Genomic DNA, 24,255 nt, shown 5'->3' on the forward strand with positions numbered 1-24,255 from the left:
AGTTGCCTTCCTTAGCTTCCTTGTCCTCGGAAAAATAGTAAATAACCTTAATTTGGGTGGTACCCAGTACCCATTGAGGTGTGCAATTAGGCCCAACAAACGTTGAAGGGGCTGCAGGTGGTAGCTTAGGATTGGGAGGACAACCAAATTACTAGGATTATATTTAAGACCTTTAGATCTGGTATGCTAGTTGTATATAGTCAAGACCTTCAGACATCTATATTATTGTAAATCTATTCAATAAGCCTAAAATAAAGTATCTTTAGCTTGACAAGGCATATGAGACTTTAGCCGAACCAGTTGATGCCCTCCTCCACCCGGTTTGACAATTGACACGATACGAATTTGTGAAAATGATGAACAAAACTTGGTCTCATATCTCATTTTTGAGTCACGATTTAGTGCAGCAATATTTAAAACCAAGGGAATGATATATAAAATATGGGTGCGGATGTGCCAAATGGTGAGTTGCTCATGCTTAAGCTTGTTGCTAAGCTCGATGGTGTTATGTTCAAGAATGGCTCCTTTATGAACTGAACTGAGCAAGCTTGTTGCCAACTCAAATGGAGTTTCCACACAGTTTGCAAACCAAGCGTGATCGACATCAGTTCGTTCACGGGCTGATCTCTAAAAGCTTTCGAGTTGGTTCTTTTGCACCCCAACCTGACACTTCCTCGAACAACCATCAGACCGTCAAGGAAACATCAAAACATGTTGCATTTGTTTGTTCGCATTGGTGGCCAACCATGCATGCCACCTGAAGCCTGACTTCCAAAACTACACGCTTGTACAAATGTTTCAACTCCCGAATCTCTAACCGAGAAGTTGCTTGCAGTGTTGATGTGCTGACGTACATTGAGAGGCGAAGGTGACGAAATGGACGTCACACGGAACATCTTAGTATTTTACCATGCAAGTTTTAGACAGGATGTACGACCGACCCTTGATACTTCCCATGCATTTAGATGGACTCCTAATGTTAGTACATATATGTAGCAGCTAAAAATTAAAAAAATAAATTTTCGAACTACGTAAATAATATAGTCTTTAAGCAAATGTAAGGTCACGATCATCCACAATTCCTCTCGTATATATTACGTGTCCTGACGCCAGAAACTATTAGAAAAAAACTATCTGAAAAAGATAGAAAAAGAATCTCTGCCTAATAGCAAACACATCTGTCAATACGAGATTGTCAAGACCAGTGGTCAGTTAGGCCAAAGACTATATGGACGTTTGAAATGGCCCGGGAGCAAACCATTTTCTCTCTTTGTTGAAAAAGAAAAAAGAAAGAAAAACCATTTCTTTGCTATGATAGCAGAAGACGTACTATTGTTGTTTTGCTTATTCTAAGGCAATAGATTTTGTTTTCCCTCTTTGTTTCGCATGTCGTCTTTAACGTCATCCAGGTGCCTGCATGTTGAAAAGAAACTCTTTTGCCATGGAAGCCTAAACTCCTGTCGTTGAGTTCTCATATCGATTCTCAGATTATCTAGAACAACATAAATAAATAAAACACACACATGTACACACAAACACACACATAGATACTTGCATATGTATGTATGTATGCATGCATGTATCTATGCGTATATATGTGTATGTATACATACAAGTCATTAAGCACGTATAGACAAGCACCTGACTGCCTGAAAGCCCGTTCTGCAATTTTCCCTTTTTGTTCTTCCCTCCTTTTGTGTTTTTTTTTTTTTTGGCTAAAAGAAAAAGGGAAGGGGGAGGAAGGGATAAGCCTACCCCTGCGTAGCAGTTCCCACTGGGCCCCCACTCTGCCAGAAAAATGTTTGATGCGGACAGAAATGACCGTGTTGAATACCCCGACCGGTTTTACTCATACCCTCCCCACTCGTGGGCCCGGCTCGGTTATCCCTTTGGGCTCAGGCACGAATACCACATATGAGTACGTCACATTTGGCACCACCGAGGCTACCAGCAGAGTGATACACCCTTCCAGACCCCGTGTCCGAGCAGAAAACATCCGGTCTCTATAATTTAATCGACGCCCGTACGTTTCGAATTCGGAACCACTTGGTTGGAAGTAAGGCCACGCTCTCATTAGGCTACCACCTCAGTGGCTTCCCCTCTTCTGTTCCCCACTCAGAATGATGGCCGGAGCGCCATTACCAGCATAGGCCACCTTTGAAATCTGTTTCTCGTTGTCCGTTTAAAGCATCCCTTCAGCAAGTGCAATTCAGTTTTATCATAAAACAAAACAACCAATCTACTGTACCGATGTGCCCGATCATGAGGTACAAATTGTGCAATTGTCTGATCGACCATCAATAATCCCAACTTAATAGCACAATGTTTTCTCTTCATCTGTATCTCATCTTGAGCCAAAGCAACCTTGTTACTGTATGATAGTGTCGACTAAACCAAAGTATACTACAAAATTAGGAAGTACACAAACAGCATTATCTAATGTTCGAAGCTGCACCATGACATTCTCCTAAATTATATCTAAAAATTATTTTTTTTTTCAAAAAATCTCATTTTTTGCAGCTTTTCCGATCTTTGAACTCTAAACACGTTTCTTATTTTTTATCTGACAAAACTGAAATTGGGAAACACATTCCATCGTAAAGTTAGTTGAAACTATAGCACATTGCAAAACCCAATATTCTCAATCATTTAAAGCAACAGCCACCATAATGCATGGAGCAGCCTACCTGTGGCAAATTCATGTAGACTTTAAATTTTAGTAATTTACAAGAGGCTTTAAAACAATTTATACTCAGCTATTCTAAAAGTAAGTCGTTTTGAAACTAGTTTCAATATGAATGCATCATTCTTCAAACCACACCAAATGTTTTCATAACAGAAAGAATCAGAAATTTTATTTTTGGCAAAGAGCAGTTTCCTTGACCAAGCAATTATGGATACATTTCACGTATCAAGCAATTGAGGAATTGGACGAAATTATTTCCAAGAGCTGTTTGTGTAGTGCCCCATTTGTCACAAGTACACCACCGGATGGGAAGATAATTCTTCTATCTACTTGATCAGCAGCAAGATCCAGTGGACTTCCATTCCAGTCAGTAACCTGATCAGATGAAGCTAATTTCCTGATCCATAATATATAAAACAAATGGAAAAATAATGCATTGACATAAAATTTGGCAGATACTCGAGGACTAGTAATCTCAAAACAAACTTGAGCGAGAGCTTGAGCAACAAGGAAAGACGATAATGGGAGGCTTCATATGGTGACCATAACCAATTTTGGAACTCTAAGGGGGTCATCACACATACATATTAGACAGATTCATTGCAGCAGAATTGATGGTGCATAGCATGCGCTAGAACCAATAAGATACATATAGAAGCACATGCACAGTGTAATCAGTAAACACAGCTCATCAGGTAGGCCAAATAGTAAACAAACTTCCCCACTTAACAAGGATATCAGAGGCTTCGTCATCAGGGGCCTGAGTTCCAAGGTGGTCGCTGCTGGCGGCCGCCAGATCTTTGACATCTTTGTGCTAGGAGCAGAGCTGCGAGGGGCCTGGACTGGATTATGCTACACCAGACAAGCGCTCCGGGCTACTTCGATCATATTGGAGGGTGACTCAGCCACCGTAATCAAGTGGGTCCAAAAGGGCCCGAGCGGAGGGGGAGGGGTACACCCTTTTCTTCGAGATATTTGGGATATGGTGAGTGATATAGTGGCTTTTCAGGCTAAACATGTGTATCGAGAGGCCAACAGGGCAGCGAACTGAGTGGCGGCGTATATGGCGTGCCACTCAGAAGACACCCTGTGGACAGAGGAGGGTGAATTGCCTAGGGCACTGTGTGACTTAGTTTTTGCTGATTCTACCGAGTGTATTCATTCACGTAATATATGAAATACCCGTCTTTAGCAAAAAAAAAAAAAAGAAAAACATATCAGTTATTCACAAATCCGAAACCATCATTTCCAAATACAAGCTAGAAGCATTTGTCAAGCTAATTAATATAAAAAAAAGCAGATACAACACGGCCAAGCCAAAGAATGAAAACTAAGATTATGCAACTTTTGAGAGCTCATACCTTCCCTCCTGCTTCGTGTACGCATACAACTCCAACAGCATGATCCCAAACCTATATTAAGATGAGACAAAAGCCATCAATGCAAGTTGATGTATAATATTACAGAGTTGACTAGAAATGGAAGTATAAGTACCTTGATGACAGTTTGAGCCCTTGCTCGAAGAATGAATACAGAAGCTCTACCTGAAGCAACCATTAGGTATTTGCACAGGCTGCAAAAGCATAAGCAAGTGGATATCATTTAAGTAAAAATTATGAATTTTGTGCTGACATTATAGGAGTAGAAGCCTAAGTTAGAAAAATATGCAAGGACAATTAAGCATAAGAAAGCACAAATCCTGAAAAACTGAAGAGCAGAGCTATTCTGAATTTGAGGAGAAGCCAATTATCTATAACACCATCCATTAGCAAACACTTTCTTTATATATTTTGTATCATTAAATGCAGTAAACAGAACATCCAAGGCAAATCGCATGCCCAAATGCATAACACGCTTCAACAGTAAAGCACACAAATTACTGCCCCATGCACCCCCGTCCCCCCCCCCCCCCCCCCCCCCCCCCGCCCCCCCCCCCTTCTTCTCCCAACAAGGAAAAAAAGGCAGAAGTTCCGATGAGAGGAAAATTTTCAGAGTACTAACAAGGATCAAACGAGTTAGCATTTGAACAATGCTTTGATTCCTGAGTCAACCTTCCTTCTCCATTCAGGGCCTATCCAAAAGATAATCTAGTACCTCTTGAAAAGTGTGTAAGTTCTAGTTAGTGAAGTACTAATCTTCAACAGCATATATTCCTTTTAGGTCAATCTTATTATTTCTCTCATAAACTGGGCATTTTGGTGTGCCTACCAAAGGGAATTCTATATGGTTCCAAATGTTCTTACAATGTCTCTCTCCATCAATGAGAATCCATACACAATGATGTATGCACATATCTTAACAACCTAGTAGAATTACTTCCTCAAGCATTTTCAGATTGCAGACTCTCTAAATACTTCAATATTGATTCCATTTGTCCTGAACTTCTTTCTACTTGAAGTTTATTAAATGTCTGAAGATCAAAGAAATGGGATGATAAAGCAAGTCCCTTGACAACTTTATCAGCTACATAAAATAAGATTTCTATGTGAAAGAAGAAATACATGAATGCATACCATCATATCTAATGCTTGCTTGCGTGAAAATGTAGATGCATGTCCCACAAAATTTATATATAGGAAAGGAAAATGAATGGGTGCTGTTTTCAACTAAACAGGCCAGCACATGCCCACAGCCTCCTTGCAAATGGAGAAATGTGCATGTGTGTGTGAGAGAGAAGTTTAAGGCTTTAAGGAAGGCAGAGAAGTGTAGGACTGATGACTTTGGCCAATCTATACAGTCATACTTAGGGGAGGAAAGTATCCATAATCGGGGTGTGTTTAATTTGGCCCTTTGTTACATAGATCTATCTAATTGTACACAAACACAGTTCCATATCTGTCTATCTAAATCTTGCACTCATTCCTTTTCAACAAAACTCTGAGTCAAGGGGATATTTGGTGGGTAAGGCTAATATCTAATAACAAAGGTTTAGCTTCCTTTCAGGTTTCAAGGAATTCACCTCCTGTTCAAAGTTCTCTTGGCTCGCAATTTGACACCAAATCATACAGCACTGCAAGAATTTGGCATTAATACAGAAAAGTCTAAGACTTTGAAGGAACACCTTTGGATCTATAGAGTTGATTCCACAAGAATGAGTTAAGTACTGCAAGATAAATAACACTATAGAGTACATTGTAAAAGCTTAGACATGTCTCTAAATGCAATTGAAGCAAAAGCATCCTGAATGATAAACTCTTTTAAATAATATTTATGACCAGTCAAAAAGATGCTGCTCATAAATCATGATTTTGTGTACTCAAAAAGTACTGCATGAGACATCATTGAAGTTTTGTTTCCTTTTTTTTAAACAATCACATTGCACAGTACTAGATGAATTCTCTTTGGTTGCTAATGCTTGTTATAGAACAAAAGTTGGGATGAAGCTTAAGTTTATATATTCAGGTGAGAATACAGCTCTACTGTTGTCAAGAATCCTTCTCTAAAGTCAAAGGACACATCTGAGATTCAACTAGGGCATATGAGGGAATTTCTTTCACACTTTTATGCCATACTAGAGTGGAAAGCCACAATGAACCATTGATAAAATCATAAGTGAAGAGAACAATGTCAGTCGAAAGGAATCATGTCACAATGGAACAAACCTGCCACAGCATGTTGGCAAAAGAAGTACTTTTTGTTTATCTCTAATATCCCCACAGTCAACTGAAGAGCTGAACAGAACAGATAAAGGTATCAAGTCCCATGTTTGACTATCAGGAATACAGAAGCTTGCCTCATTAACCAACCAGCAGCTATCAACAAAGCATCTTCTCCAACCATCTTGGATTCTTTTATAGTTACCCATTACATCTGAAAATCGCCTTGTCCATGTTCCACAGCCAGAATGGGCGATCATAATGATACCTGGTGTAGACACACCAATTTTATCATCAGACTTTTTAGTGGAAAGATTATATTCTTTCCAGTTTGGACAGCCCATTACACCTATGGCAATTTCTCCTTTGACAACAAGAGCCAAACCCACCTGAGATCCATTTAAGTTATTTTTCAGCCAACAGAAAGGTAATACAAAAATTGTAAACTGATGATGATGAACAATTTAGATACAGGGAGATAAAATTCAAGGTATAGGCCAGAATAACAGAACTGATAAAGGCATTCTACAAAGCGAACTCTTGATATTAGAAGAAAATTGCCACTGCATGCAGTTCTTAATTTTGTTCAAGTATTAGCTGATATCTAGGTGTGATTGAAGATCTCAAACAGATCCATCGCACAAAGAATTTATTCAATAGTTTAGTTGCATGATCAGCACACAAGCTGAATGTTAACAAAATTTCAAGTTGCAAATAAGTTTTGCAGCTTTACCAGTCAAGATGAGCACAATCATGTACAAAACTAAGCCAATGGTCACAGCTACAAGATCAAACACCTACAGGCATGCATGCCATTGATTTTCAACCAAAACAGAAACAAGTGAAAGATGGCAAAACAAGAAGCTCACAAACCATCCCTTGAGATGAATGTTCAAGAAACCTCCACCATACACAACAAAATTAAGAAGGTTGTTAAAATGAATAAAAAAAATGGATGCTAACCTTTACCCTTTACTTTGTCCTAGAGATTAGCAGGTTAATTACATGTACATATTCATCTTTTACTTCATCTGAAATACAAAAGGACATGATTGGCATCAAAATAGAAATTGAGAACGTAAAGAAGAAGCAAAGCATACCACATACAGGGCATCACTGCCCTTCAAAAATCCTCGCGTGCCATCAATTGGATCAAGCACCTACATTCAAGAACCAACTCAATCAACAATAAAAACAAGAAATCCTCAAAAACAACAGCATTATAAAAACATGTTTCCTAATAGCATACAGTAGCCTCTATTCATGACTAAGTAATTAAATTATTCAAATATCAGTATGCAATTTTTACCCAATAGGCTGAGGGTTCTGCATCAAATGAGACCGCATCCTTCCCCCCTCTATCAATAGCCTCCAACACATCATCAGAAGTTAAAGGTTCATCAACACTGCTCGTCTTCTCAGCCACAGCACTCAACACTGAGTCAACAAGAAAATTAGCACCATGAACCTCACCCCTCTGAGCATGCACAGAATTCGACCGCAAGAACCCAGAGTCCTCTTCAGCCACTAAAGGTATTGAAGGAAACAAACTCTTCAGCTCTGCCATTGCAACATCACCCATTAAGAAAGTAACTTTATCAAACCTAATTCCAAATTTTGACATCAAAATCAATCTGCACCTGGTTTAATTACCCCGAAACTCAAGGTATCAAATGCTTAAAGAAGTTGTTGGCAGTTATTAGGAAATATAAATACAGATAACTTACCCAAGCTGATCAGAGCCTGCACTCCAAAATCGGCTACCGTGACAGGCGTCCGATCATTCTTTTCAAGAATCCGACCGTCGCTCGAGAGCAATGATTTCTTCACCTGATCAACAAAAAAAACCTATATTTTTAAAGAAAGAACCTTTATTGGTCACAAAAAACGATTTTATCCAAATTTATCTTCGTTTTGTTACGAATTCGATGGAATTGAATAAGATGCGTACGTCTACGCAGAGGCGGCAGGCCCTCTCGACCACATCGACGGCGGCTTCAAGCTCTCGGTGGAAACGCGCTTTCTCCGGCGGGAAGGGAAGGCTGGACCTGGAAACGAGAGGGACTTCTTAGAACGAGGTGTCGAGAACCCTAGGGTTCTGATTCGATTCGAAGTCTCGAAGTAAGAAGAGGGTTTGGATCGGGAACCTAATGAGAGAGAAGGAAGGAGCGGAAGGAGCACGGGAGGACGGAGAGAGGAGGGGAGCACCGAATCGACGGACCGGAAGGCGGGCGGAAGGGTGGAGAAGCGTCATGGCGGGAGAGAGCCCGGAGACACCCTCTTTTTTCCTCCATCTTTTGTTTGACCCATATCTCCGCGAAAGGCTTCGCGTGTCGCAGCTGCGGACGTCGCGTGAATCGCACGTGCAGGATTTGACGTGTAAACCTTCCCCGGGATACAACGGAAATGTTTATTTCTACATTATACTCTAATACCGAAACTCTTAGGTGTTTTAATAGATCATGACTTATAGAACATAATACCATGTCAAGCTTCTATAGCATTTTTACAGAAGAGTATCTATGACATAAATATTATAACAAGATTTGTTTTGAAGTGGACTGAAAAGTTAGTTCCAATATCCCCAGACAGTTGTTTGGAGCATTTTAAAATAAACCACTTACTATTTAACATGAATATTACATACAAAGTTTCTAACTAGACGTATTCTATAACAATTCCATGTCCATTTTGCTAAGGATAGATGCAAGATTATTGATGCAGTAGGAAAGAAAGAAAGGACGATTTGATCAATGTGGTTGCATTTCGAAAATTAATACACAAATAGGAGTAAACCGAATTTAAAAAAAAATTACTTGGTGAAAAAATTCTATCGAATATTTTATTGATGTATTAAAAAAATATCCCTATCGAATATTTTGGTATAGATTAATTTGATACCTATTCTCCTACTGCTAAAATCTCTACCTTGGAACCTTCTTGTCATTGCTTCTATCTATAAGTTGATCATTTATTAAATGGATATGAAGACTGCATTCCTAAATAGAAATCTAGATGAAGAGGTATATATGGAACAACCTAAAGAATCCGAGGGACAAGGAACAAAGTTTGCAAACTTATTAATTCCCTATACATTCTAAAACTGACTCCTAGACAATCATGAAAAGTTTGATAAAACCATCATTTCCTATGGTTTCTCCATCAATGACTATGACAAGTGTGGATTCCAAAATCATTGATGATGATTGTGTGATTCTTCATTTATACATTGATGATATTTTGGTCTTTGGAAGTTCTCTTAAAATTATATCTGAAATCAAACAATTCCTTTCAAATCCCTTTGATATGAAAACTTAGGTAAAACTGAAATTATCCTAGGGTTGAAGCTAATCAGATCTCCTGAAGAGATAGTTCTCTCCCTTGCTCATTCCATTAAGAAAATGATTCAAAAGTTTGGCTACTCTGATCAAAAATCTATATCTACTCCTTATGATTCAAGTATTTATCTCAAAAAGAATTTAAGTGAACTGGTTGATCAAAACAGATATTCCTAAATTATAGGTTTTCTCCTATATGTGGTAAATAGGACAAGAGTTAATATTATCTATGTTGTAGGGAGACTAAGTTGATGTACTCAAAATCTAAATCAATCTCATTGGTTAGATGCTGAAAGTGTATTATGATATCCTAAGGGAACTCTTGATCTGTCTCTCTTTTATACTAAATACCCTAAGGTGGTTAAAGGTTATAGTGATGCAACTTTGATTACTGATTCTTTTGATCTTAATTAAATCAACTACTAAATATCTCTTTCTTCTCGACGGTGCTGCCTTTGTTGAGGAATCATCCAAAAAAATATTATATCTCATAGCACTATGGAGGTCGAGTTGATTGCTCTAGATACCATCTGTACTGAGGCGGATTAAAAATCTTATCCTAGAGACACTTTTAGTACCTAGGGCAGTTCTGACCATATCAGTTTATTGTGATAATAAAGCCATAATAGAACTAACGAACCAAAAAAGTACTAACAACAAAATGAATCGACACATTCGGATTTGTCATTATTTTGTTAGACAACTCAAAAAGAGTAATGTTATTTTCTTGAAATTTATTAAGTCTGAAAAAAAAACTTGGTAAATCAATTAACCAAGAGTTTGTCTAGGAGTAGAGTTCTATAATCATCAAGGAGGATGGGGCTTAAACAAACTATTTGGTCACCAATAGTGAATACCCATCTCTATGATTGGAGATTCTATGAAGGAGGTTCGATGTGGTAAAAACAAGGTTGATTGAGTGATCGTGTCAAAGCACATTCTTTTAGAATATATCTCCTCCTATCCCTATGATGAGTGCTCTTATCAATAACAAATTTTTTTAGAAGGGTTGAGTTATACTCTTAATAAGTCCAAGATAAAAATTCTGCAAGTTTTTAGGTCACGAATATTTTTAGAGGACTTACCTATGTGAGAATTGTCGTATAAGCCATAACTAGAGGTTTGGATTAACCTTAACAAAATTCTCATAAAAAATCAAGGTACTAAACGCAAGACCTTTAAATGGCATTAACTGCACTAAGACCCAACTGATCTATACTATGTGTGTCATAAGTAGAAGTTTGAGATAAAAGATCTAGTTCAAGGTCTAATCTACTATAGTTTCTTCGCATACATACTACCAATACCAAGTGAGGTTCAGGTCCGTAGGACACAAGCAAGTCTTCTTGCTTAAATAGATTTTCTTTTCTAGAAGCCCAAATCGGGCTATACGGGATTGGGCTAGTGATCATGCGTGCGCGATTCAGCTCGGCTCAATCGCTTGTGCCGTGCGCGCATGGGCACGAGCGTGTACACGTACAGCGTAGCATTTCATAAGCGAATGTTGGTTTCCATTAGGATGCCATATTCTCGAAACATCGTGTACCTCGGACATAGGGGCAAATCACGTTCTTGATCGCACGCCTTGATTCGGACAAAATCTTTTTAATCTTTTGTTTTTTATTTTAATAGATTATTCTTTTATAACTCCATTCTATAATCACAATATAGCAATTTCTAGGTATTATTTTTTCAACAGATCATGCATCTGCTAACTTAACAACCTTGCAAAAAATTACGCAGAGGAAATACAAATGGATGGAGAAGGAGAGAGTTGGGACTTTAAGAGGAGGAGGAGAAGGTACCGAAGATGGTGGTGTGGAGTGGGTCGCTAAGATGAGTGACCCAGTTGTTGAGGGGGCCTTTCCCAGTGGCGGCGGCCTGGACGGCAAAGCCCAAGAAGGCGACCATCGCAAGGCGCGCATGCTTGATCTCTGCAAGCTGCAGCGAGGCCTTCTTCTCGGGATCAGATGCAAGGCCGAGGGGATCGAAGAACTTGCCACCAGGGTACAGCCTCTTCTCGGGGTCGAGCTCAGCATTCCTCTGGAACTCGATGTAGCCAATCACAAGCACCTCAACCCATATCAATGTAGTGATGGAGAAGGGCAGTGGCTGGCCGAGATAGGAGGATCCACTACAAGAATAATGGTCATTAGCGACGCATTTTTTTGGCCTTTAACGACGCTTTTAAGCGTCACTAAAAACCATCCCGACGCTTTCGTAAGCGTCGGCAAAGCGTCGCCTATGGGAAATTAGCAACGCTTTACCGACGCTTTAGCGTCGGCAATTGCAAAATTAGCGACGCTTTAAAGCGTCGCTAGCTAAAAATTTAACGACGCTTTAAAGCGTCGGGAAATGCTCAATTAACCGACGCGTTAAAGCATCGTTAAATTCCATCTAGCGACGCTTTAAAGCGTCGCTAATTGATTTCTGATCGAAATTTTAACGACGCTTTAAAGCGTCGCTAATTGATTTCTGGTCGAAATTTTAACGACGCTTTAAAGCGTCGTTAGAATATTAATTTTTTTTAAAAAAAATTTTCAAAATTTCTAAACCCTGTTTACAAAATCAAAGCCACACACACTAAGCGAGATATACACAAAATCAAACATATTTATCTAAACATTCATATTGTCAAATTACATTCATACTATCAATTTACGTTTACAATGTACTTCAAAAAGCATAAAAAAATATATATAAACTCCAAAATAAATGCTTCAGGGGTCGCTAGCATCACCATCTCTACGTGCAGATGAACTATCAGGAACCTGTAATAAAAAAACTAAAGCAGTTAAGAATACGAAAATTATTAAACTCTTTAAGAAAAATATGATACTTATGCAAAATGTTCAAGTAGATGTAGTAATTTACCTGAGGAGGGACAAACTGATGCAACAAAGATGTAATCTGATTAATCTGAGCCCTCAAAGATTGCATCTCTATCTGGTGGCTCTGCTTCAACTCTTTTATCTCTGCCTTCAGATCATTAACCTCTGCAGTGTTACTACTCTGTCTAACATCTTGAGTATATCTACCCACTGTAGACAACTGAGTGGGGATAACTCCAACGCCATAACCCCTCACTCGACCATAACGCTCCGAGCCCATCAACTCGGTAAACACCTGAGCTTCGACACCTCTGGTGTTGCCGATTGAAGATGACTCTCCGATACGCTCTGAAATAAGGGATGTAGCTCTGTCCTATATCTCTCAAAAACAATCAAATTAATTTCTGAAAAATTAAAATATATAAAAAATCATTGCAGAAATTATTAATAAATACATACAACTATATCTCTCGACTCCTCTCGGACAAAGCTGCCATCTCGGTGGGTGTGAGTCATCTTATAGAACTCCACCTCACCAGGTTTCCTCCCATGGTCTTCCATCTACAACAAAAGGTATATTGGAAGAGTTTCATCTTATCGAACTATATCATGATACATGCTATATGATACAAGAGTTTCAAAAAGTTTCAAAAAAACTTACGAATTCAGCTCTGAGCCTCGCATAACTCTTCGAGCCTGAAGTGTGAGGAATTGTCTGAGATGCTCGTGCGGCTCGACCAATGTCAGAATATGTCTACCACGAAAAAATTAAACATTGTAATATATTAAATATATTAAACATTATATAAGGTATTGAGAGAGAATACACAACCTGTCCTCTCTCGGAAAACCAATAGTGAACAAGCTCCCTCCACTGATGATGGTATACATCAGGAGGACAAACACGAGCAACCTCCTCCTCTGTCATACCCTCGCGCTTCCAGTCGGCCTTCAACTTCGACTTATATTCTTTCCATTTGCGGTTGAGGGACTTTAGCACCCAATCATGGCTCTCTGGAGGGAGCACAAACTTTTTCTACACCAAAACAAAAGAATGTTATAATAATATTAAATCAAAAAATTAAATTTATAATAGTAAGCAAATTAACATACAGTAGCTATCAAATTAACAATATTAAATTCAATTCTTTACCTGTACAAATTTAAGAAGCTCAACTTTATAAGAAGGAAGCATATCATTCCACTTATGATAGTTGAGCGGACACAACTGACCCCTACGCGCAACTGATCCTAAGAAACTTGATAAAAGGCTTCCAGCCCTCTTGATGGGCTGCCCTAGTTCGTTGCATTCGACGACCATCTTCTCATCCTCACGAAGCTGCCAACATCCCGTGGTCGAGAGGAACCCCGTGTCAACCTCACTCTCCCTTGTTCATCTATAAAAAATAATAATTAAAACATTGGAGGCAAATTAATTAAAATAATTAGATTATAAATGAACTTAATATATGCACTTTAAATCAAATTACCTTGGATATGCAAGTCATCCATAACCTCCTGGCCTGGATGTTGCTGAGACTGGAACTCATGCTGAGACTCGGACTCGTGCTGCTGGGGCTGCTGGGATCGCATGGACTAAGCAGAAGAAGATCCCACCTGAGACTGCTGGAACTCCACATCTCTGAATCGTTTTCCTCGGTGCATTTTGTTACCTAAGCAAGTACTTAAGCAATTGAAATCTATTTAAAAATGCAAGAGTAACTAATGTATAAATCATAAAATATTAAAAACAGTGGATGAATCACAAACCTTTTCTCCAACTAGGCCAGAGCAGACAGAAAATTTCAAGCATTATAGGGTTGCGGATTGGGTTGCAGGAGATCGTTTTTTTTTTACCCTATAAAATCATTATAGGGTAGAATAAACCAAAAAAATGTACAGGTACAATTATCCATACAGGAGCCAAGTCAGCCAGGGAAAAGAATCCTGGGGCAATTCCATACACATGTACAGGTACTATTATTTTTTATGTACATGATTAGGCAACGAAAAGGGTCACAAATATGCAGTAAAAATAAAGATATACTTAAGAACTGCATTAAATTCATATGGATCAAAACATTTTCTCTAGCAGAAGTTTCCAAGTTTATCTATTTGAGTTGTTCTAGAACATCACAATATCTAGGCATTCAGTTGTTTTTTGTTGACATAGCCATCTCTACAGAAGAAGTAACTATCAAATAACAGCAGAAATTTTAATTAGAATACGAACATGTGAGAGTGTGATCAGCCTTGAAAGTAAAAGACATACAATTTTTTACAGAAGCTAATGCCCCATTGCCTGATCATATGCATTTGTTAATATGTAATTCAATTTAGATTATTTGCAACAGAGGACTAAAAGATTATAAGACAGTTCAAAAGGAAATAAGGAATTAAAGAAAAATCATGTAGGTCTCATCCAAATTTGTTTATCCTTGATTACAAAAAGTAACTGAAGAATCCCGGTGGGGAAAGGAAATATAATTAGAAAGGTGAAGGAAAGAGAACAAGATTTCCAGGTCTGCATCAATATTTCTGTGTATTATGGCATGCCTTCAAGAGTACGTTATGCTAGAACTCTGAGTACCATAGGTCTTACCTATTGGGGCAATACCTATGTTAGAACTCAAGATCTACAAGGGAAAAAGAAAAAAGAACAAAGAAACCCTGGATCTACGATAGGCGATCATTACCTTCTTTCTGAGGCCCGAAGTCCCGGGCTTCTGCCCCTCAAAAGGAGACGTCTCCTTCGGAGTCACCGTAAACATCACCATTTTCTCCTTCTTTCTGTCGAGATTGAGATCAAGATCGACAGAGCGGACGAGAGGTGGGGAAAGAAAGGAAAGATAGACACGGGAGCAACGACGGAGGACGTGTGGTGACGAGAAGCGAGCACGGATTTAAAGATCCAGAACATCTAGAATTTAAAGATCGAAGCAAGAGAAGAAGATCCCAAACCTGGCCTTGTCCCTGTCCTTGCCGGCTCCAAACTTCAAACGCCGCGTGATGCCTATCTGCGGCGGAGGAGGCGGGAGATATCCACAGAGAGGAGGCCAACAGAGAGGGGGAGGAGGGGAAGGAGATGCGGCGGAGGAACGCGATTTGGGGTCGCACGAAAGAGGGGAATGGCTGAGATCGGCGGAGGGAGGGGGGAGTCGGTCGGCGTGAGCTAGCTAGGGATAGTAGGGATTTAAGGCTGTGGGGGGAGAGGGTCGATCGGGTTTTGATGTGGGAGAAATGAAGTCCGACGACGCTTATAAGCGTCGTCGCATTTCTCCCTTATGCCGACGCTTATAAGCGTCGGTGATCAAACAATGCGACGCGTCAAAAGCGTCGGCGGAAGATTTTTTACCGACGCTTTCTCAAAGCGTCGGCATTTACTGTTGCAAGAAAAAAAATTGCCAACGCTTTTATCTAGCGTCGGCAATTTAAAGTCGGCAGACACCTTTTTTTGTTGTAGTGATCCGTTCACTAGTTCTACCTGAAAAAATTCCACCCAAAGTTTTAGTACTTGAATAATGGAGCAATCACCACGAATTTAAGAACTTATATTGATGAATTATTCACATGATCTTATTCGCGAAAAGCTCCTCGAATGAACAAACAAGTTGCTCCCCGATACATCACACAAACAAGAAGAAAAGCATCGCATCACATGAACGTATCGGATTCAAGTCAGCTTTAACATCCTAGAATTAAATGTGGAAGGACTGGACTCTCACCTTTCCAGCGTCCTGCCATGGGATGCCAGTGAGCGACACGACGGCGAGCGCACCAAGCGTGGCCAGCATGGCCCACCGGCCATGAATGAGCTCGCACTCACGGAACCTCTGGAGCCCGAACACCTCCGTGTAGGGCTGCAGCGTGGTCGACTTCACGTCCGAGGTCTCGGACCGGGTCCCGATCACCTCCGCGGCCTGGTTCTTGGCCAGGTTCTGGTCTGGAGAATCGAGATCGAACTGGAGGTACTTGGCCGGCTTGCCCAGCCCGAACGGGTCGAACCCGTAGTCGCCTACCACCGAACCGTCGAGCCACTCCGGGGCCTTGGCGCCCGGAAACCAGAGCGGCCGGTCCGGGGCGGGCAACTTGGCGCTCTTCTTGGCCGCAGTCTTCTTCTTGCCGCCGAACCCGAACCGGGCCTGGAATCGGCCCCCGCTCTTGGCCGGGAGCGAGTCGGGCAGGCGGGTGCCCAAGAACGGGGAGGTGGCCGCGGCTGTGGAGCCCATTCTCTTCTACTTCTGCGCGCGCGCGCGCACTCTGTCTCTCCTTCCCCCTCTTCACGAAATGAACAATGGGAAGGAGTTCAATGGCCGTGGGGGGTCAATGGTCATAGGATGGGTGTGTTATCCGGGGGAGCGGAGATCGGAGGGGTGGCGAGGGGAATGAGATCTATCTGACGGTTTTAATGCGTGAAGTCTTATCCTTGCCTTCTCTTCCCGGTCGTTTGGGGAAAGATCTTCTTGGGTGATGTTTACACATGGTGTGTTTTGATTGGTTAAGGTGGCTTGGTGCTCTGTGGTGGGGAATTGCGGGACATGTGGTCTCGGACATTCCAACTGGCGCATCGGTCCAAAGGAAAAGAAAAAGGAAAAGATGGTGATTAAAATTTTAATAAAATTACAAAAATACCTTCTCAATTTTAGGCCAATCGTTCTTACAATTTTTCATTGTTTAAAATTATTAAAATATTCTAAACTGAGGCTGCCATTCATATCTATTAACAAAATTATATAATAACCAAACTATTCTTGCCTACTACCATTCTATTAACGAAGGTAAACAATAGAACCAACTTGGAACATTTTGAAAACTAAAAAAATTAGTTTGATATTTTTAAGGTCGAGAGAGTGTCAAAGTGATTGGCCTAAAGTTGAGAGGTATTTCTGTAATGTTTTCTAAATTTTTAGCCATGTTAAAATTATTCCTAAAGCAATATAAACTAACTTTAAACGTCCACAATTCTTTTTTTTTCCCCTCAACTTTTTGCTTTTTGGATAACTTTATCCCACTAATTATGAAAGTACCAACTAAACAGCAAAGTTATTTGCTAGATAGCTTGTTTGAGGATGAATACCAATAATTAAAATTATCGAAGGAGTGGCTAGCTATTCAGCCTCCAAATATAGACTAGGAGATATTAGGTAGGTACTTTAGCAGCTAATATTAATAGTTCAATAGTCTCCTAAGGCTCAACTAGACTGGCAAAAAAAGAATAGTCTACTTCATTCTAGGAAGATTTTTAAAAATAGGTTAACTCTGATAGCAAATAAAAACTATTGGTTTTACCATTTCTATACATGCAGAGAGAATGGATTATACACTTTTCAAAGAAAGTAAATGCAAGTTCAATGTTAATTATTAGACATCTAAATCGAAATCTATACTATTGGTTATGATCTAAATTACTAAAAATGTTTCTGAATAATGCAAAGTTTTCAGAATGTCGATGTACTAAAATATATAATAAATTATTTAAATTAAGAATCAGGACGCCTGAAATACAATATGTTGCTGGTGACCATTTAAAGAATAGGCTGTTTGCTGTTCCAAGCGTTAGAGGATTACCATACTTTGGAACCCCCTTCGTTCGATGGTCACCGTTTTTACTCGTAAAAGGAAGTCCACCTTTCCTTCGGCCACGCTTTTGAGAAGGTATCTCCTTGGGCCCGTCTTACGGAATCTTGAATCCCGTGCTCGCCATCATGCACAAAAGAATTTTACTCAGCATCTATTTTGATGACGCGTAATCATTTCAGGTGGGTCCCGGACGGATTTCTTGATCTTGTCCCTTCCTCTCGTAGCGGATCCAGTTAAGAGTATCTTCAGGCAGAGAAGGGGCCCTTCCTAGGGTAGTTCTATATACACCCCCCCTATTGCTCAGCACACCCCCCAAAAACCAAAAAAAAAAATACCCAAACTAACCTTTAGTGTAATTACCATATTGCCCTTGAAATTTTCTCATACACCCCTCCTTCCTCCTCCTCCGTTTCGTTTTGAAAAGGAAAAAAAAAAAACACCCCTCAAACCCCCCTTAAACCCCCCTTAAACCCCTCCTCCCCCGTTCCCCCTTCTCCCTCTCGTCGCCGGCATTCTTCCGATCTCCGACCACCTCGCCGGCTTCTCCCGGAACCACCTCGCCGGCTTCTCCCGAAATTTTTTTTTTTCACGGTTCGTGCTCCGTTCGGCACTGGATCGCCGAACAAAAGGCTTCTGTTCGGCTGAACAGTGCCGAACAGAAGCCTTCTATTCGGCAACCCTCAACCGAACAGATCTGTTCGGCTGCACAGTGCCGAACAGAAGGCTTCTGTCCGGCACTGTTCAGCCGAACAGAAGCCTTTTGTTCGGCGATCCAGTGCCGAACGGAGCACGAACCGTGAAAAAAAAAAATTTCGGGAGAAGCCGGCGAGGTGGTTCCGGGAGAAGCCGGCGAGGTGGTCGGAGATCGGGAGAATGCCGGCGACGAGAGGGAGAAGGGGGAACGGGGGGGTTTTGGGCGTTGGCGAGGTGTTTTGGAGGGGAAGAGCGGGGTGGGGGGGTTTGGGGGGTGTAGAGAGCAATTTATGTGAGGGGGTGGGGAGGGTGGGGGGTAATTTAGGAATTTTCAATTTTTTAGGGGTGTCCTTAGCAAATGGGGGGGTGTAGAGAGTATTTAATTTTTTTTTAATTTTTGGGGGGTGTCCTGAGCAATAGGGGGGGTGTATATAGAACCACCCCCCTTCCTACCTGCGAAATTTTCAAAATCCCAATTCTACCCTTATCCTGGGGTTATAACCTATAATGTCCGGACCCCTTGGTATCCCTCCATGGTCTCTCCGACTGTCTGAGATTTCTTTGGCTCGCCTCGGTCGAATCCCCCTGGCCGGGTCCTTTGGACTCGCAACGGGAAAGGGAATCGAGTGAAGGAGGGTACAACGCTGCGAATTTCCTGAGATTTCCCCGGAATCCCTCCTCCGGTGAGCTTCTTTCCCCGCAACTATCTTAATGGGTTTCATCGATAAAGATTTCGATTCTTGCGCCAATTTTTAGGGTTTTGATGCTTAATCCTCTGCCATAGAGTTGGAATTACCTAGATGAATCCAAAATTCTCGTTGCATTGGGGTTTCTATCCTTGTTTGATTTCGATGGGTCAAGAATCATAATGGAGATTCTTGAACTTTCCGAGCCATCTGAATTTGTGTTTGGTTAGAATTCTTGCTTCTTGTATTGATTCATGGATCCCGGATCTTTTTATCGAATCTGGAAGCAGTTATGGGGTTGTATGACGTCATGGTTTAGCTGGGTTGCAGCTTTCACCTCTCTGTCTTCGTCCGATTTGTTCAAAACCATAAGATTCTTTGTCCCAACTGTGAGTTGTTTTGTAACCCTTCCGTTGGTTTTCTATAGTTCTGCACAAGAAGGCTTGACCAATCTTCTTGGTATCGGTTGTGACCTCAGGATCTGGTTGAAGGTCAACCAAGTTTTAGTTGACGGATGTAGCCCTAAATTGGAGATACAATCTTTACTGTTGTTTGATAATCTTTATGCTCCTACAAGTTTTGACATCCGTAGTTTCTTTCATTTATTTTCCTTTATTATCATGAAAAAAATTGCAATTTTTAAATTCAGATCTAAACCCAGAGATCGTCTTTACACCAGAATACTTTCTAAATTTTTCTTAAGTTGCATTTGGACAAAAGGATATTTTTCCAAACAGATTTTGTTTTTACGTGTCAGCTAGCATCTTAATTAAAAAAGAAAAAAATATCTCTGTATTTGATGATACCGAATATATTCCAGATTTTTCGATATGGGCTGCAAACATACATGAAATCCTTCCCTGTGATATTTCTTCTTGTTTTGCTTATCATTTACTTTCAAGAAGATTGTTTTTCTTTCTGTAAATTGTCTGCACTTCTTTAAACTGAGCCCTTCCTCTTAATGAAACGATCTTGAGCAAGTACTATTGTTAGCCTTTGATTTTCTTAATAATCATGTCATTAGGTTGTTAAAGTGATGCATTCTATATAAGTATGTGGTGGAATCTGCTGATCAGTTCTTTCACTAGTAATCCTTGAATACAAAGTATTTAGATTTTGAATCTGTTTTATTTTGGCATGCTACAGGGTCAGCAGAAGGTGGGTTTGAGGATCACTCCTTTTCCTTTCCTCTGATATATATAGAATTTTGATACAACAGAAACAAAAGAATCTTATATAATCATATATTTCATTAGAGGGAGGGCTTCAGTTGAGGGTTTATCTTTTTTTTTTCCTTTTTTTGTGCTTGTACATGCATGTATGCACGCTTGCATGTGTTTGAAGGGTGGTTGTGGACCTCCATGACTATTCGAGTATGGCCCTGCTTACAAACAGTAGGATGTTAAAGGGACAGGCTTGGACATTTTCAAAATTTTCTGTTGGGTCAAACCATGTCTTCATCTAAAACAACATGAATGTGGGCCCAGATAGGGCATTGGTCTAAGCCTGTATGCGTAAATGGCATCTTATAAGGGTGACAAAATATGACCTGACCCGCCAACTCGATCCATGTTCGACCTGCCATAAACAGGTTCGGGTTTGGCCTAAACAGGTTCGGGTCGTAAACAAGTTGACCCGTTTAACCTGTTTATTAATTGTGTTAGATACATATTTTAAATGTCTGACCCGTTTAACCCGTTTAAGTCGTAATTTGATCCGCAACCGTCCATCTCGATCAGACGGTTTATAATTAATAGGGTCCTCACAAACCCTAGCTCTTTTATATTCTCCTAGTCCACTCTTCTTCTGCCATCTCTCATCAGTCACCGAATGATGGAGCTCTTGGAGATGTATGCATGCGCGCCCTCGACGGAGCGGGGCCGCGGGATCCTGATCTCTGGCGACCCCAAGACCAACTCCATCGTCTACACCAATGGCTAGTCGGTGATCATCCGCCGCCTCGATGCCCCCCTGGAGGCATCCATCTACGGCGAGCATGCCTACCAGGCCACCGTTGCCCGCTTCTCCCCCAATGGCGAGTGGATTGCCCCCGCCGACCTCTCCGGCACCATCCAGATCTGGGGTCGCCACGGCGACCGCATTCTCAAGAACGAGTTTTGCGTCCTCTCTGGCCGCATCGACGACCTCCAGTGGTCCCCCGACGGCCTCCAGATCCTCCAAGGCACAAGGACGAGAACGACGACCAGGGGGCACGGCGGCGCCGATAGCCGGAGACTCCAAGGCAAGCGATCCACCCCCCTTTCTTTCTACTTGCTTCTTTTTTGTATTCTTGATATATAATCCTTCATTTCATGCCCAGTTTTGGCGTTTCTTTAGGGTAACTTCCCCATTCTTATGGTTCTTGCTTTCTAGTTTGATTCCGGTTCTCGATGGTGATTGATGTAGAACCTATTCCAGAAGAAGAGGGAGAAGAGAAGGAGGAAGAGGAGGAGAAGAATGAGAAGAGAAGAGAGGAGGAGGATACGTGGGGGAGAAAATTTCTTAAACTTTCATTAATTCCTCATCATGAAAATAAGTCCCAATATATAGGACCAAAATACATAATTTGCATAAATCCCCTTTACAAAGAAATAAATCCTAATAACCCACAAATAACACAAATAACTCACAAATAAGCCCTAAAATGCAAATAAGCCCAGAAATAAAATAAACCACAAATAAACCCTAAAGGCAAATGAATCCAGACATAAAATAAACAAATATGTAAATAAGATGGGGATCTAGCTGATGTCCCCATCAACTCCTCCCGGGTGGAAAAAACTCGACCCCGTCGAGTGTAGATCTAGCCGGCTGTCGTACTGCTCCAGAAGATCAGGGTCAAGGCGCTGCAACTCGGCTCGCGAAATCCACGTCACATCTGATTCGGGTCGACCTTTCCACCAAACAAGGTAACGTTTGGTAACTTCCTCTCCTGGTAGATATAACCTGCTCATCTAATATATGTTCTATGTATTTTCTGCGTGCATGAAACTGTGGAGGTGAAGGCTCAATAGCAGGTGCTGGATCAGGGTGATCAACAACAGTGGGTGTATCAACAAAAGGGTCAGAAGGAATGAATGTTGATTTCTTGTATGGGACTAAATCTTCAATATTAAATGTCGCACTAATCCCATAGTCTTCAGGAAGATCTACAACATAAGCATTCGAACTGATTTTCTTTAGGACTTTGAACGGTCCCGCACTACGAGATTGCAACTTTTTGAACGTTCCCGAAGGGAGTCGTTCAGGTCTAATTCTTACCATGACAGAATCGCCTACATTCAATTCTTTATAATGTCTGTGCAAATCAGTAAGGAATTTATATTTTAAGTTATTAGAGTGAATATGTTTGCTGATCTCCTGATGCAATGAATACAGGTGTGAAGCAAATGATTGTGCAGACTCAGAGACTCTATGTTGATGAGACATGGGAATCAAGTCTATGGGTTGCCTAGGTTTATATCCATTCACCACTTCAAAAGGACTCATGCCTAAGGTCCTATTGACCGAACTATTATATGCAAACTCGGCAGTTGGTAACACGAGATCCCAAGTCCTAGCATGCTCACCTACCAGACATCGTAAAAGATTCTCTAGACTTCGGTTGACAACTTCAGTCTGGCCATCAGTTTATGGATGATAGGCAGAGAAAAATTTTAATTTGGTACCCATCACGTGCCAAAGAGTTTTCAAAAAATAGCTCATAAATTTAACATCCCTATCGGACACAATAGATTTCGGGAGGCCATGGAGTCTAACGACTTCATCAAAATAGAGTTTCGCAATCTTAGAAGCATCGAAAGTCTTAGAACATGGGAGAAAATGAGCCATTTTAGAGAACCGGTCCACCACTACAAAAATGGAATCATGTTTGGTCGAGGTACGTGGAAGCCCTAACACAAAATTCATGCTAACAGCTTGCCACGGACAATCAGGAACAGGTAGTGGAGTGTAAAGCCCAGTGTTCTGTTTACGTTGTTTGGCTAGTTGACATGTGCGACACTGAGCGACAATTTTGGCCACGTCTCTCTTGAGACTCGGCCAGAAGAAACGTCTTTCTACCATTTCAATGGTTTTGTCTCTCCCGAAATGCCCAGACAGTCCTCCAGCGTGTACTTCCCATACTAGAAAATTTCTCAATGAGGTTTGAGAAATACACAATCGGTTGGAGCGAAAGAGATAATCATCTTGTAAAAAGAAATCATCTTGCTCTCTCTCTACTCCATCTCGTAAGGTCAGGTATACATCACTAAAATCGGGACAGGTGGTATATTGTTCCCTGATCCTTTCAAAACCAATTACTTCAGTGCTCATCACGGCTAGGAGGAAGATCCGTCGACTGAGCGCATCAGCAACCTTGTTCTCAACTCCAGCTTTATGTTTCAGCACAAAAGTATAGGCTTGCAGAAACTCAATCCATCGGCCGTGTCGAAGGTTTAGTTTCTTTTGAGAATTGAGATACTTTAAAGCCTCATGGTCTGAATACAGGACAAATTCTTGTGGTAGCAAATAGTGGCGCCAATGTCGCAAAGTTTGCACTACTGCATAGAATTCCTTATCATAGGTGGAATAACGTAACCTGCCGTCACTTAACTTTTCGCTAAAGAACGCGACAGGGTGACCTTCTTGGCTTAACACACCACCTATGCCAACGCTAGAGGCATCACATGCGACCTTGAATACCTTAGTGAAATCGGGGAGGCGTAAGACAGGTGCTTCGGTCATCCTATGCTTAATACCTTTAGATGCTTGGGATGCCGACTTAGTCCAAATAAAGTCTTCTTTCTTCATGCAATCTGTAATGGGAGACATTATTGAACTAAAATTTCTAACGAAGCGACGATA

General features: G+C 40.8%; 2 protein-coding genes across 7 annotated transcripts; both read right to left on the reverse strand.

Annotated features, from left to right (window-relative positions):
- Positions 1-2,537: 2,537 nt before the first annotated feature.
- On the reverse strand, positions 2,538-8,707 carry LOC103711164 (Inositol monophosphatase family protein). 4 transcript variants are annotated; one of them, XM_008797213.6, is made up of 10 exons: positions 8,430-8,665; positions 8,234-8,330; positions 8,010-8,112; positions 7,592-7,842; positions 7,383-7,442; positions 6,433-6,671; positions 6,289-6,357; positions 4,181-4,259; positions 4,048-4,098; positions 2,538-3,061 (listed from the first exon to the last, which is right to left on the reverse strand). In XM_008797213.6, the coding sequence occupies exons 1-10, from the start codon at positions 8,534-8,536 to the stop codon at positions 2,912-2,914; spliced, it is 1,206 nt and encodes a 401-aa protein (XP_008795435.3). In that variant the 5' UTR covers positions 8,537-8,665; the 3' UTR covers positions 2,538-2,911. The 4 variants fall into 4 exon arrangements, with proteins under 4 accessions (XP_008795435.3, XP_008795434.3, XP_088557673.2 ...); XM_008797212.6 differs by having other exon boundaries at positions 6,289-6,671; positions 8,430-8,707; XM_088701547.2 differs by having other exon boundaries at positions 2,538-3,872; positions 6,289-6,671.
- A 1,875-nt stretch (positions 8,708-10,582) lies between these two features.
- LOC148715283 (chlorophyll a-b binding protein CP29.2, chloroplastic) lies at positions 10,583-16,833 on the reverse strand. Of its 3 annotated transcripts, XM_089923752.1 has the most exons (8): positions 14,222-14,359; positions 13,942-14,124; positions 13,605-13,848; positions 13,284-13,487; positions 13,113-13,205; positions 12,911-13,012; positions 12,495-12,824; positions 12,216-12,391 (listed from the first exon to the last, which is right to left on the reverse strand). In XM_089923752.1, exons 3-8 carry the CDS (start codon positions 13,770-13,772, stop codon positions 12,341-12,343), a joined length of 948 nt encoding a protein of 315 aa, XP_089779878.1. In that variant the 5' UTR covers positions 13,773-13,848; positions 13,942-14,124; positions 14,222-14,359; the 3' UTR covers positions 12,216-12,340. The 3 variants fall into 3 exon arrangements, with proteins under 3 accessions (XP_089779882.1, XP_089779878.1, XP_089779880.1); XM_089923756.1 differs by lacking the exons at positions 12,216-12,391; positions 12,911-13,012; positions 13,113-13,205; ... (2 more) ...; positions 13,942-14,124; positions 14,222-14,359 and adding exons at positions 10,583-11,754; positions 16,177-16,833 and having other exon boundaries at positions 12,586-12,599; XM_089923754.1 differs by lacking the exons at positions 12,216-12,391; positions 12,495-12,824; positions 12,911-13,012; ... (1 more) ...; positions 13,284-13,487; positions 14,222-14,359 and adding an exon at positions 16,177-16,833.
- Between the last annotated feature and the right edge of the window lie 7,422 nt (positions 16,834-24,255).

The sequence above is a fragment of the Phoenix dactylifera genome, chromosome 1, assembly GCF_051530095.1.
Source record: "Phoenix dactylifera cultivar Ajwa chromosome 1, Ajwa_hap1_PhDact_Kaust_v1.1, whole genome shotgun sequence".
Lineage (NCBI taxonomy): Eukaryota > Viridiplantae > Streptophyta > Magnoliopsida > Arecales > Arecaceae > Phoenix > Phoenix dactylifera.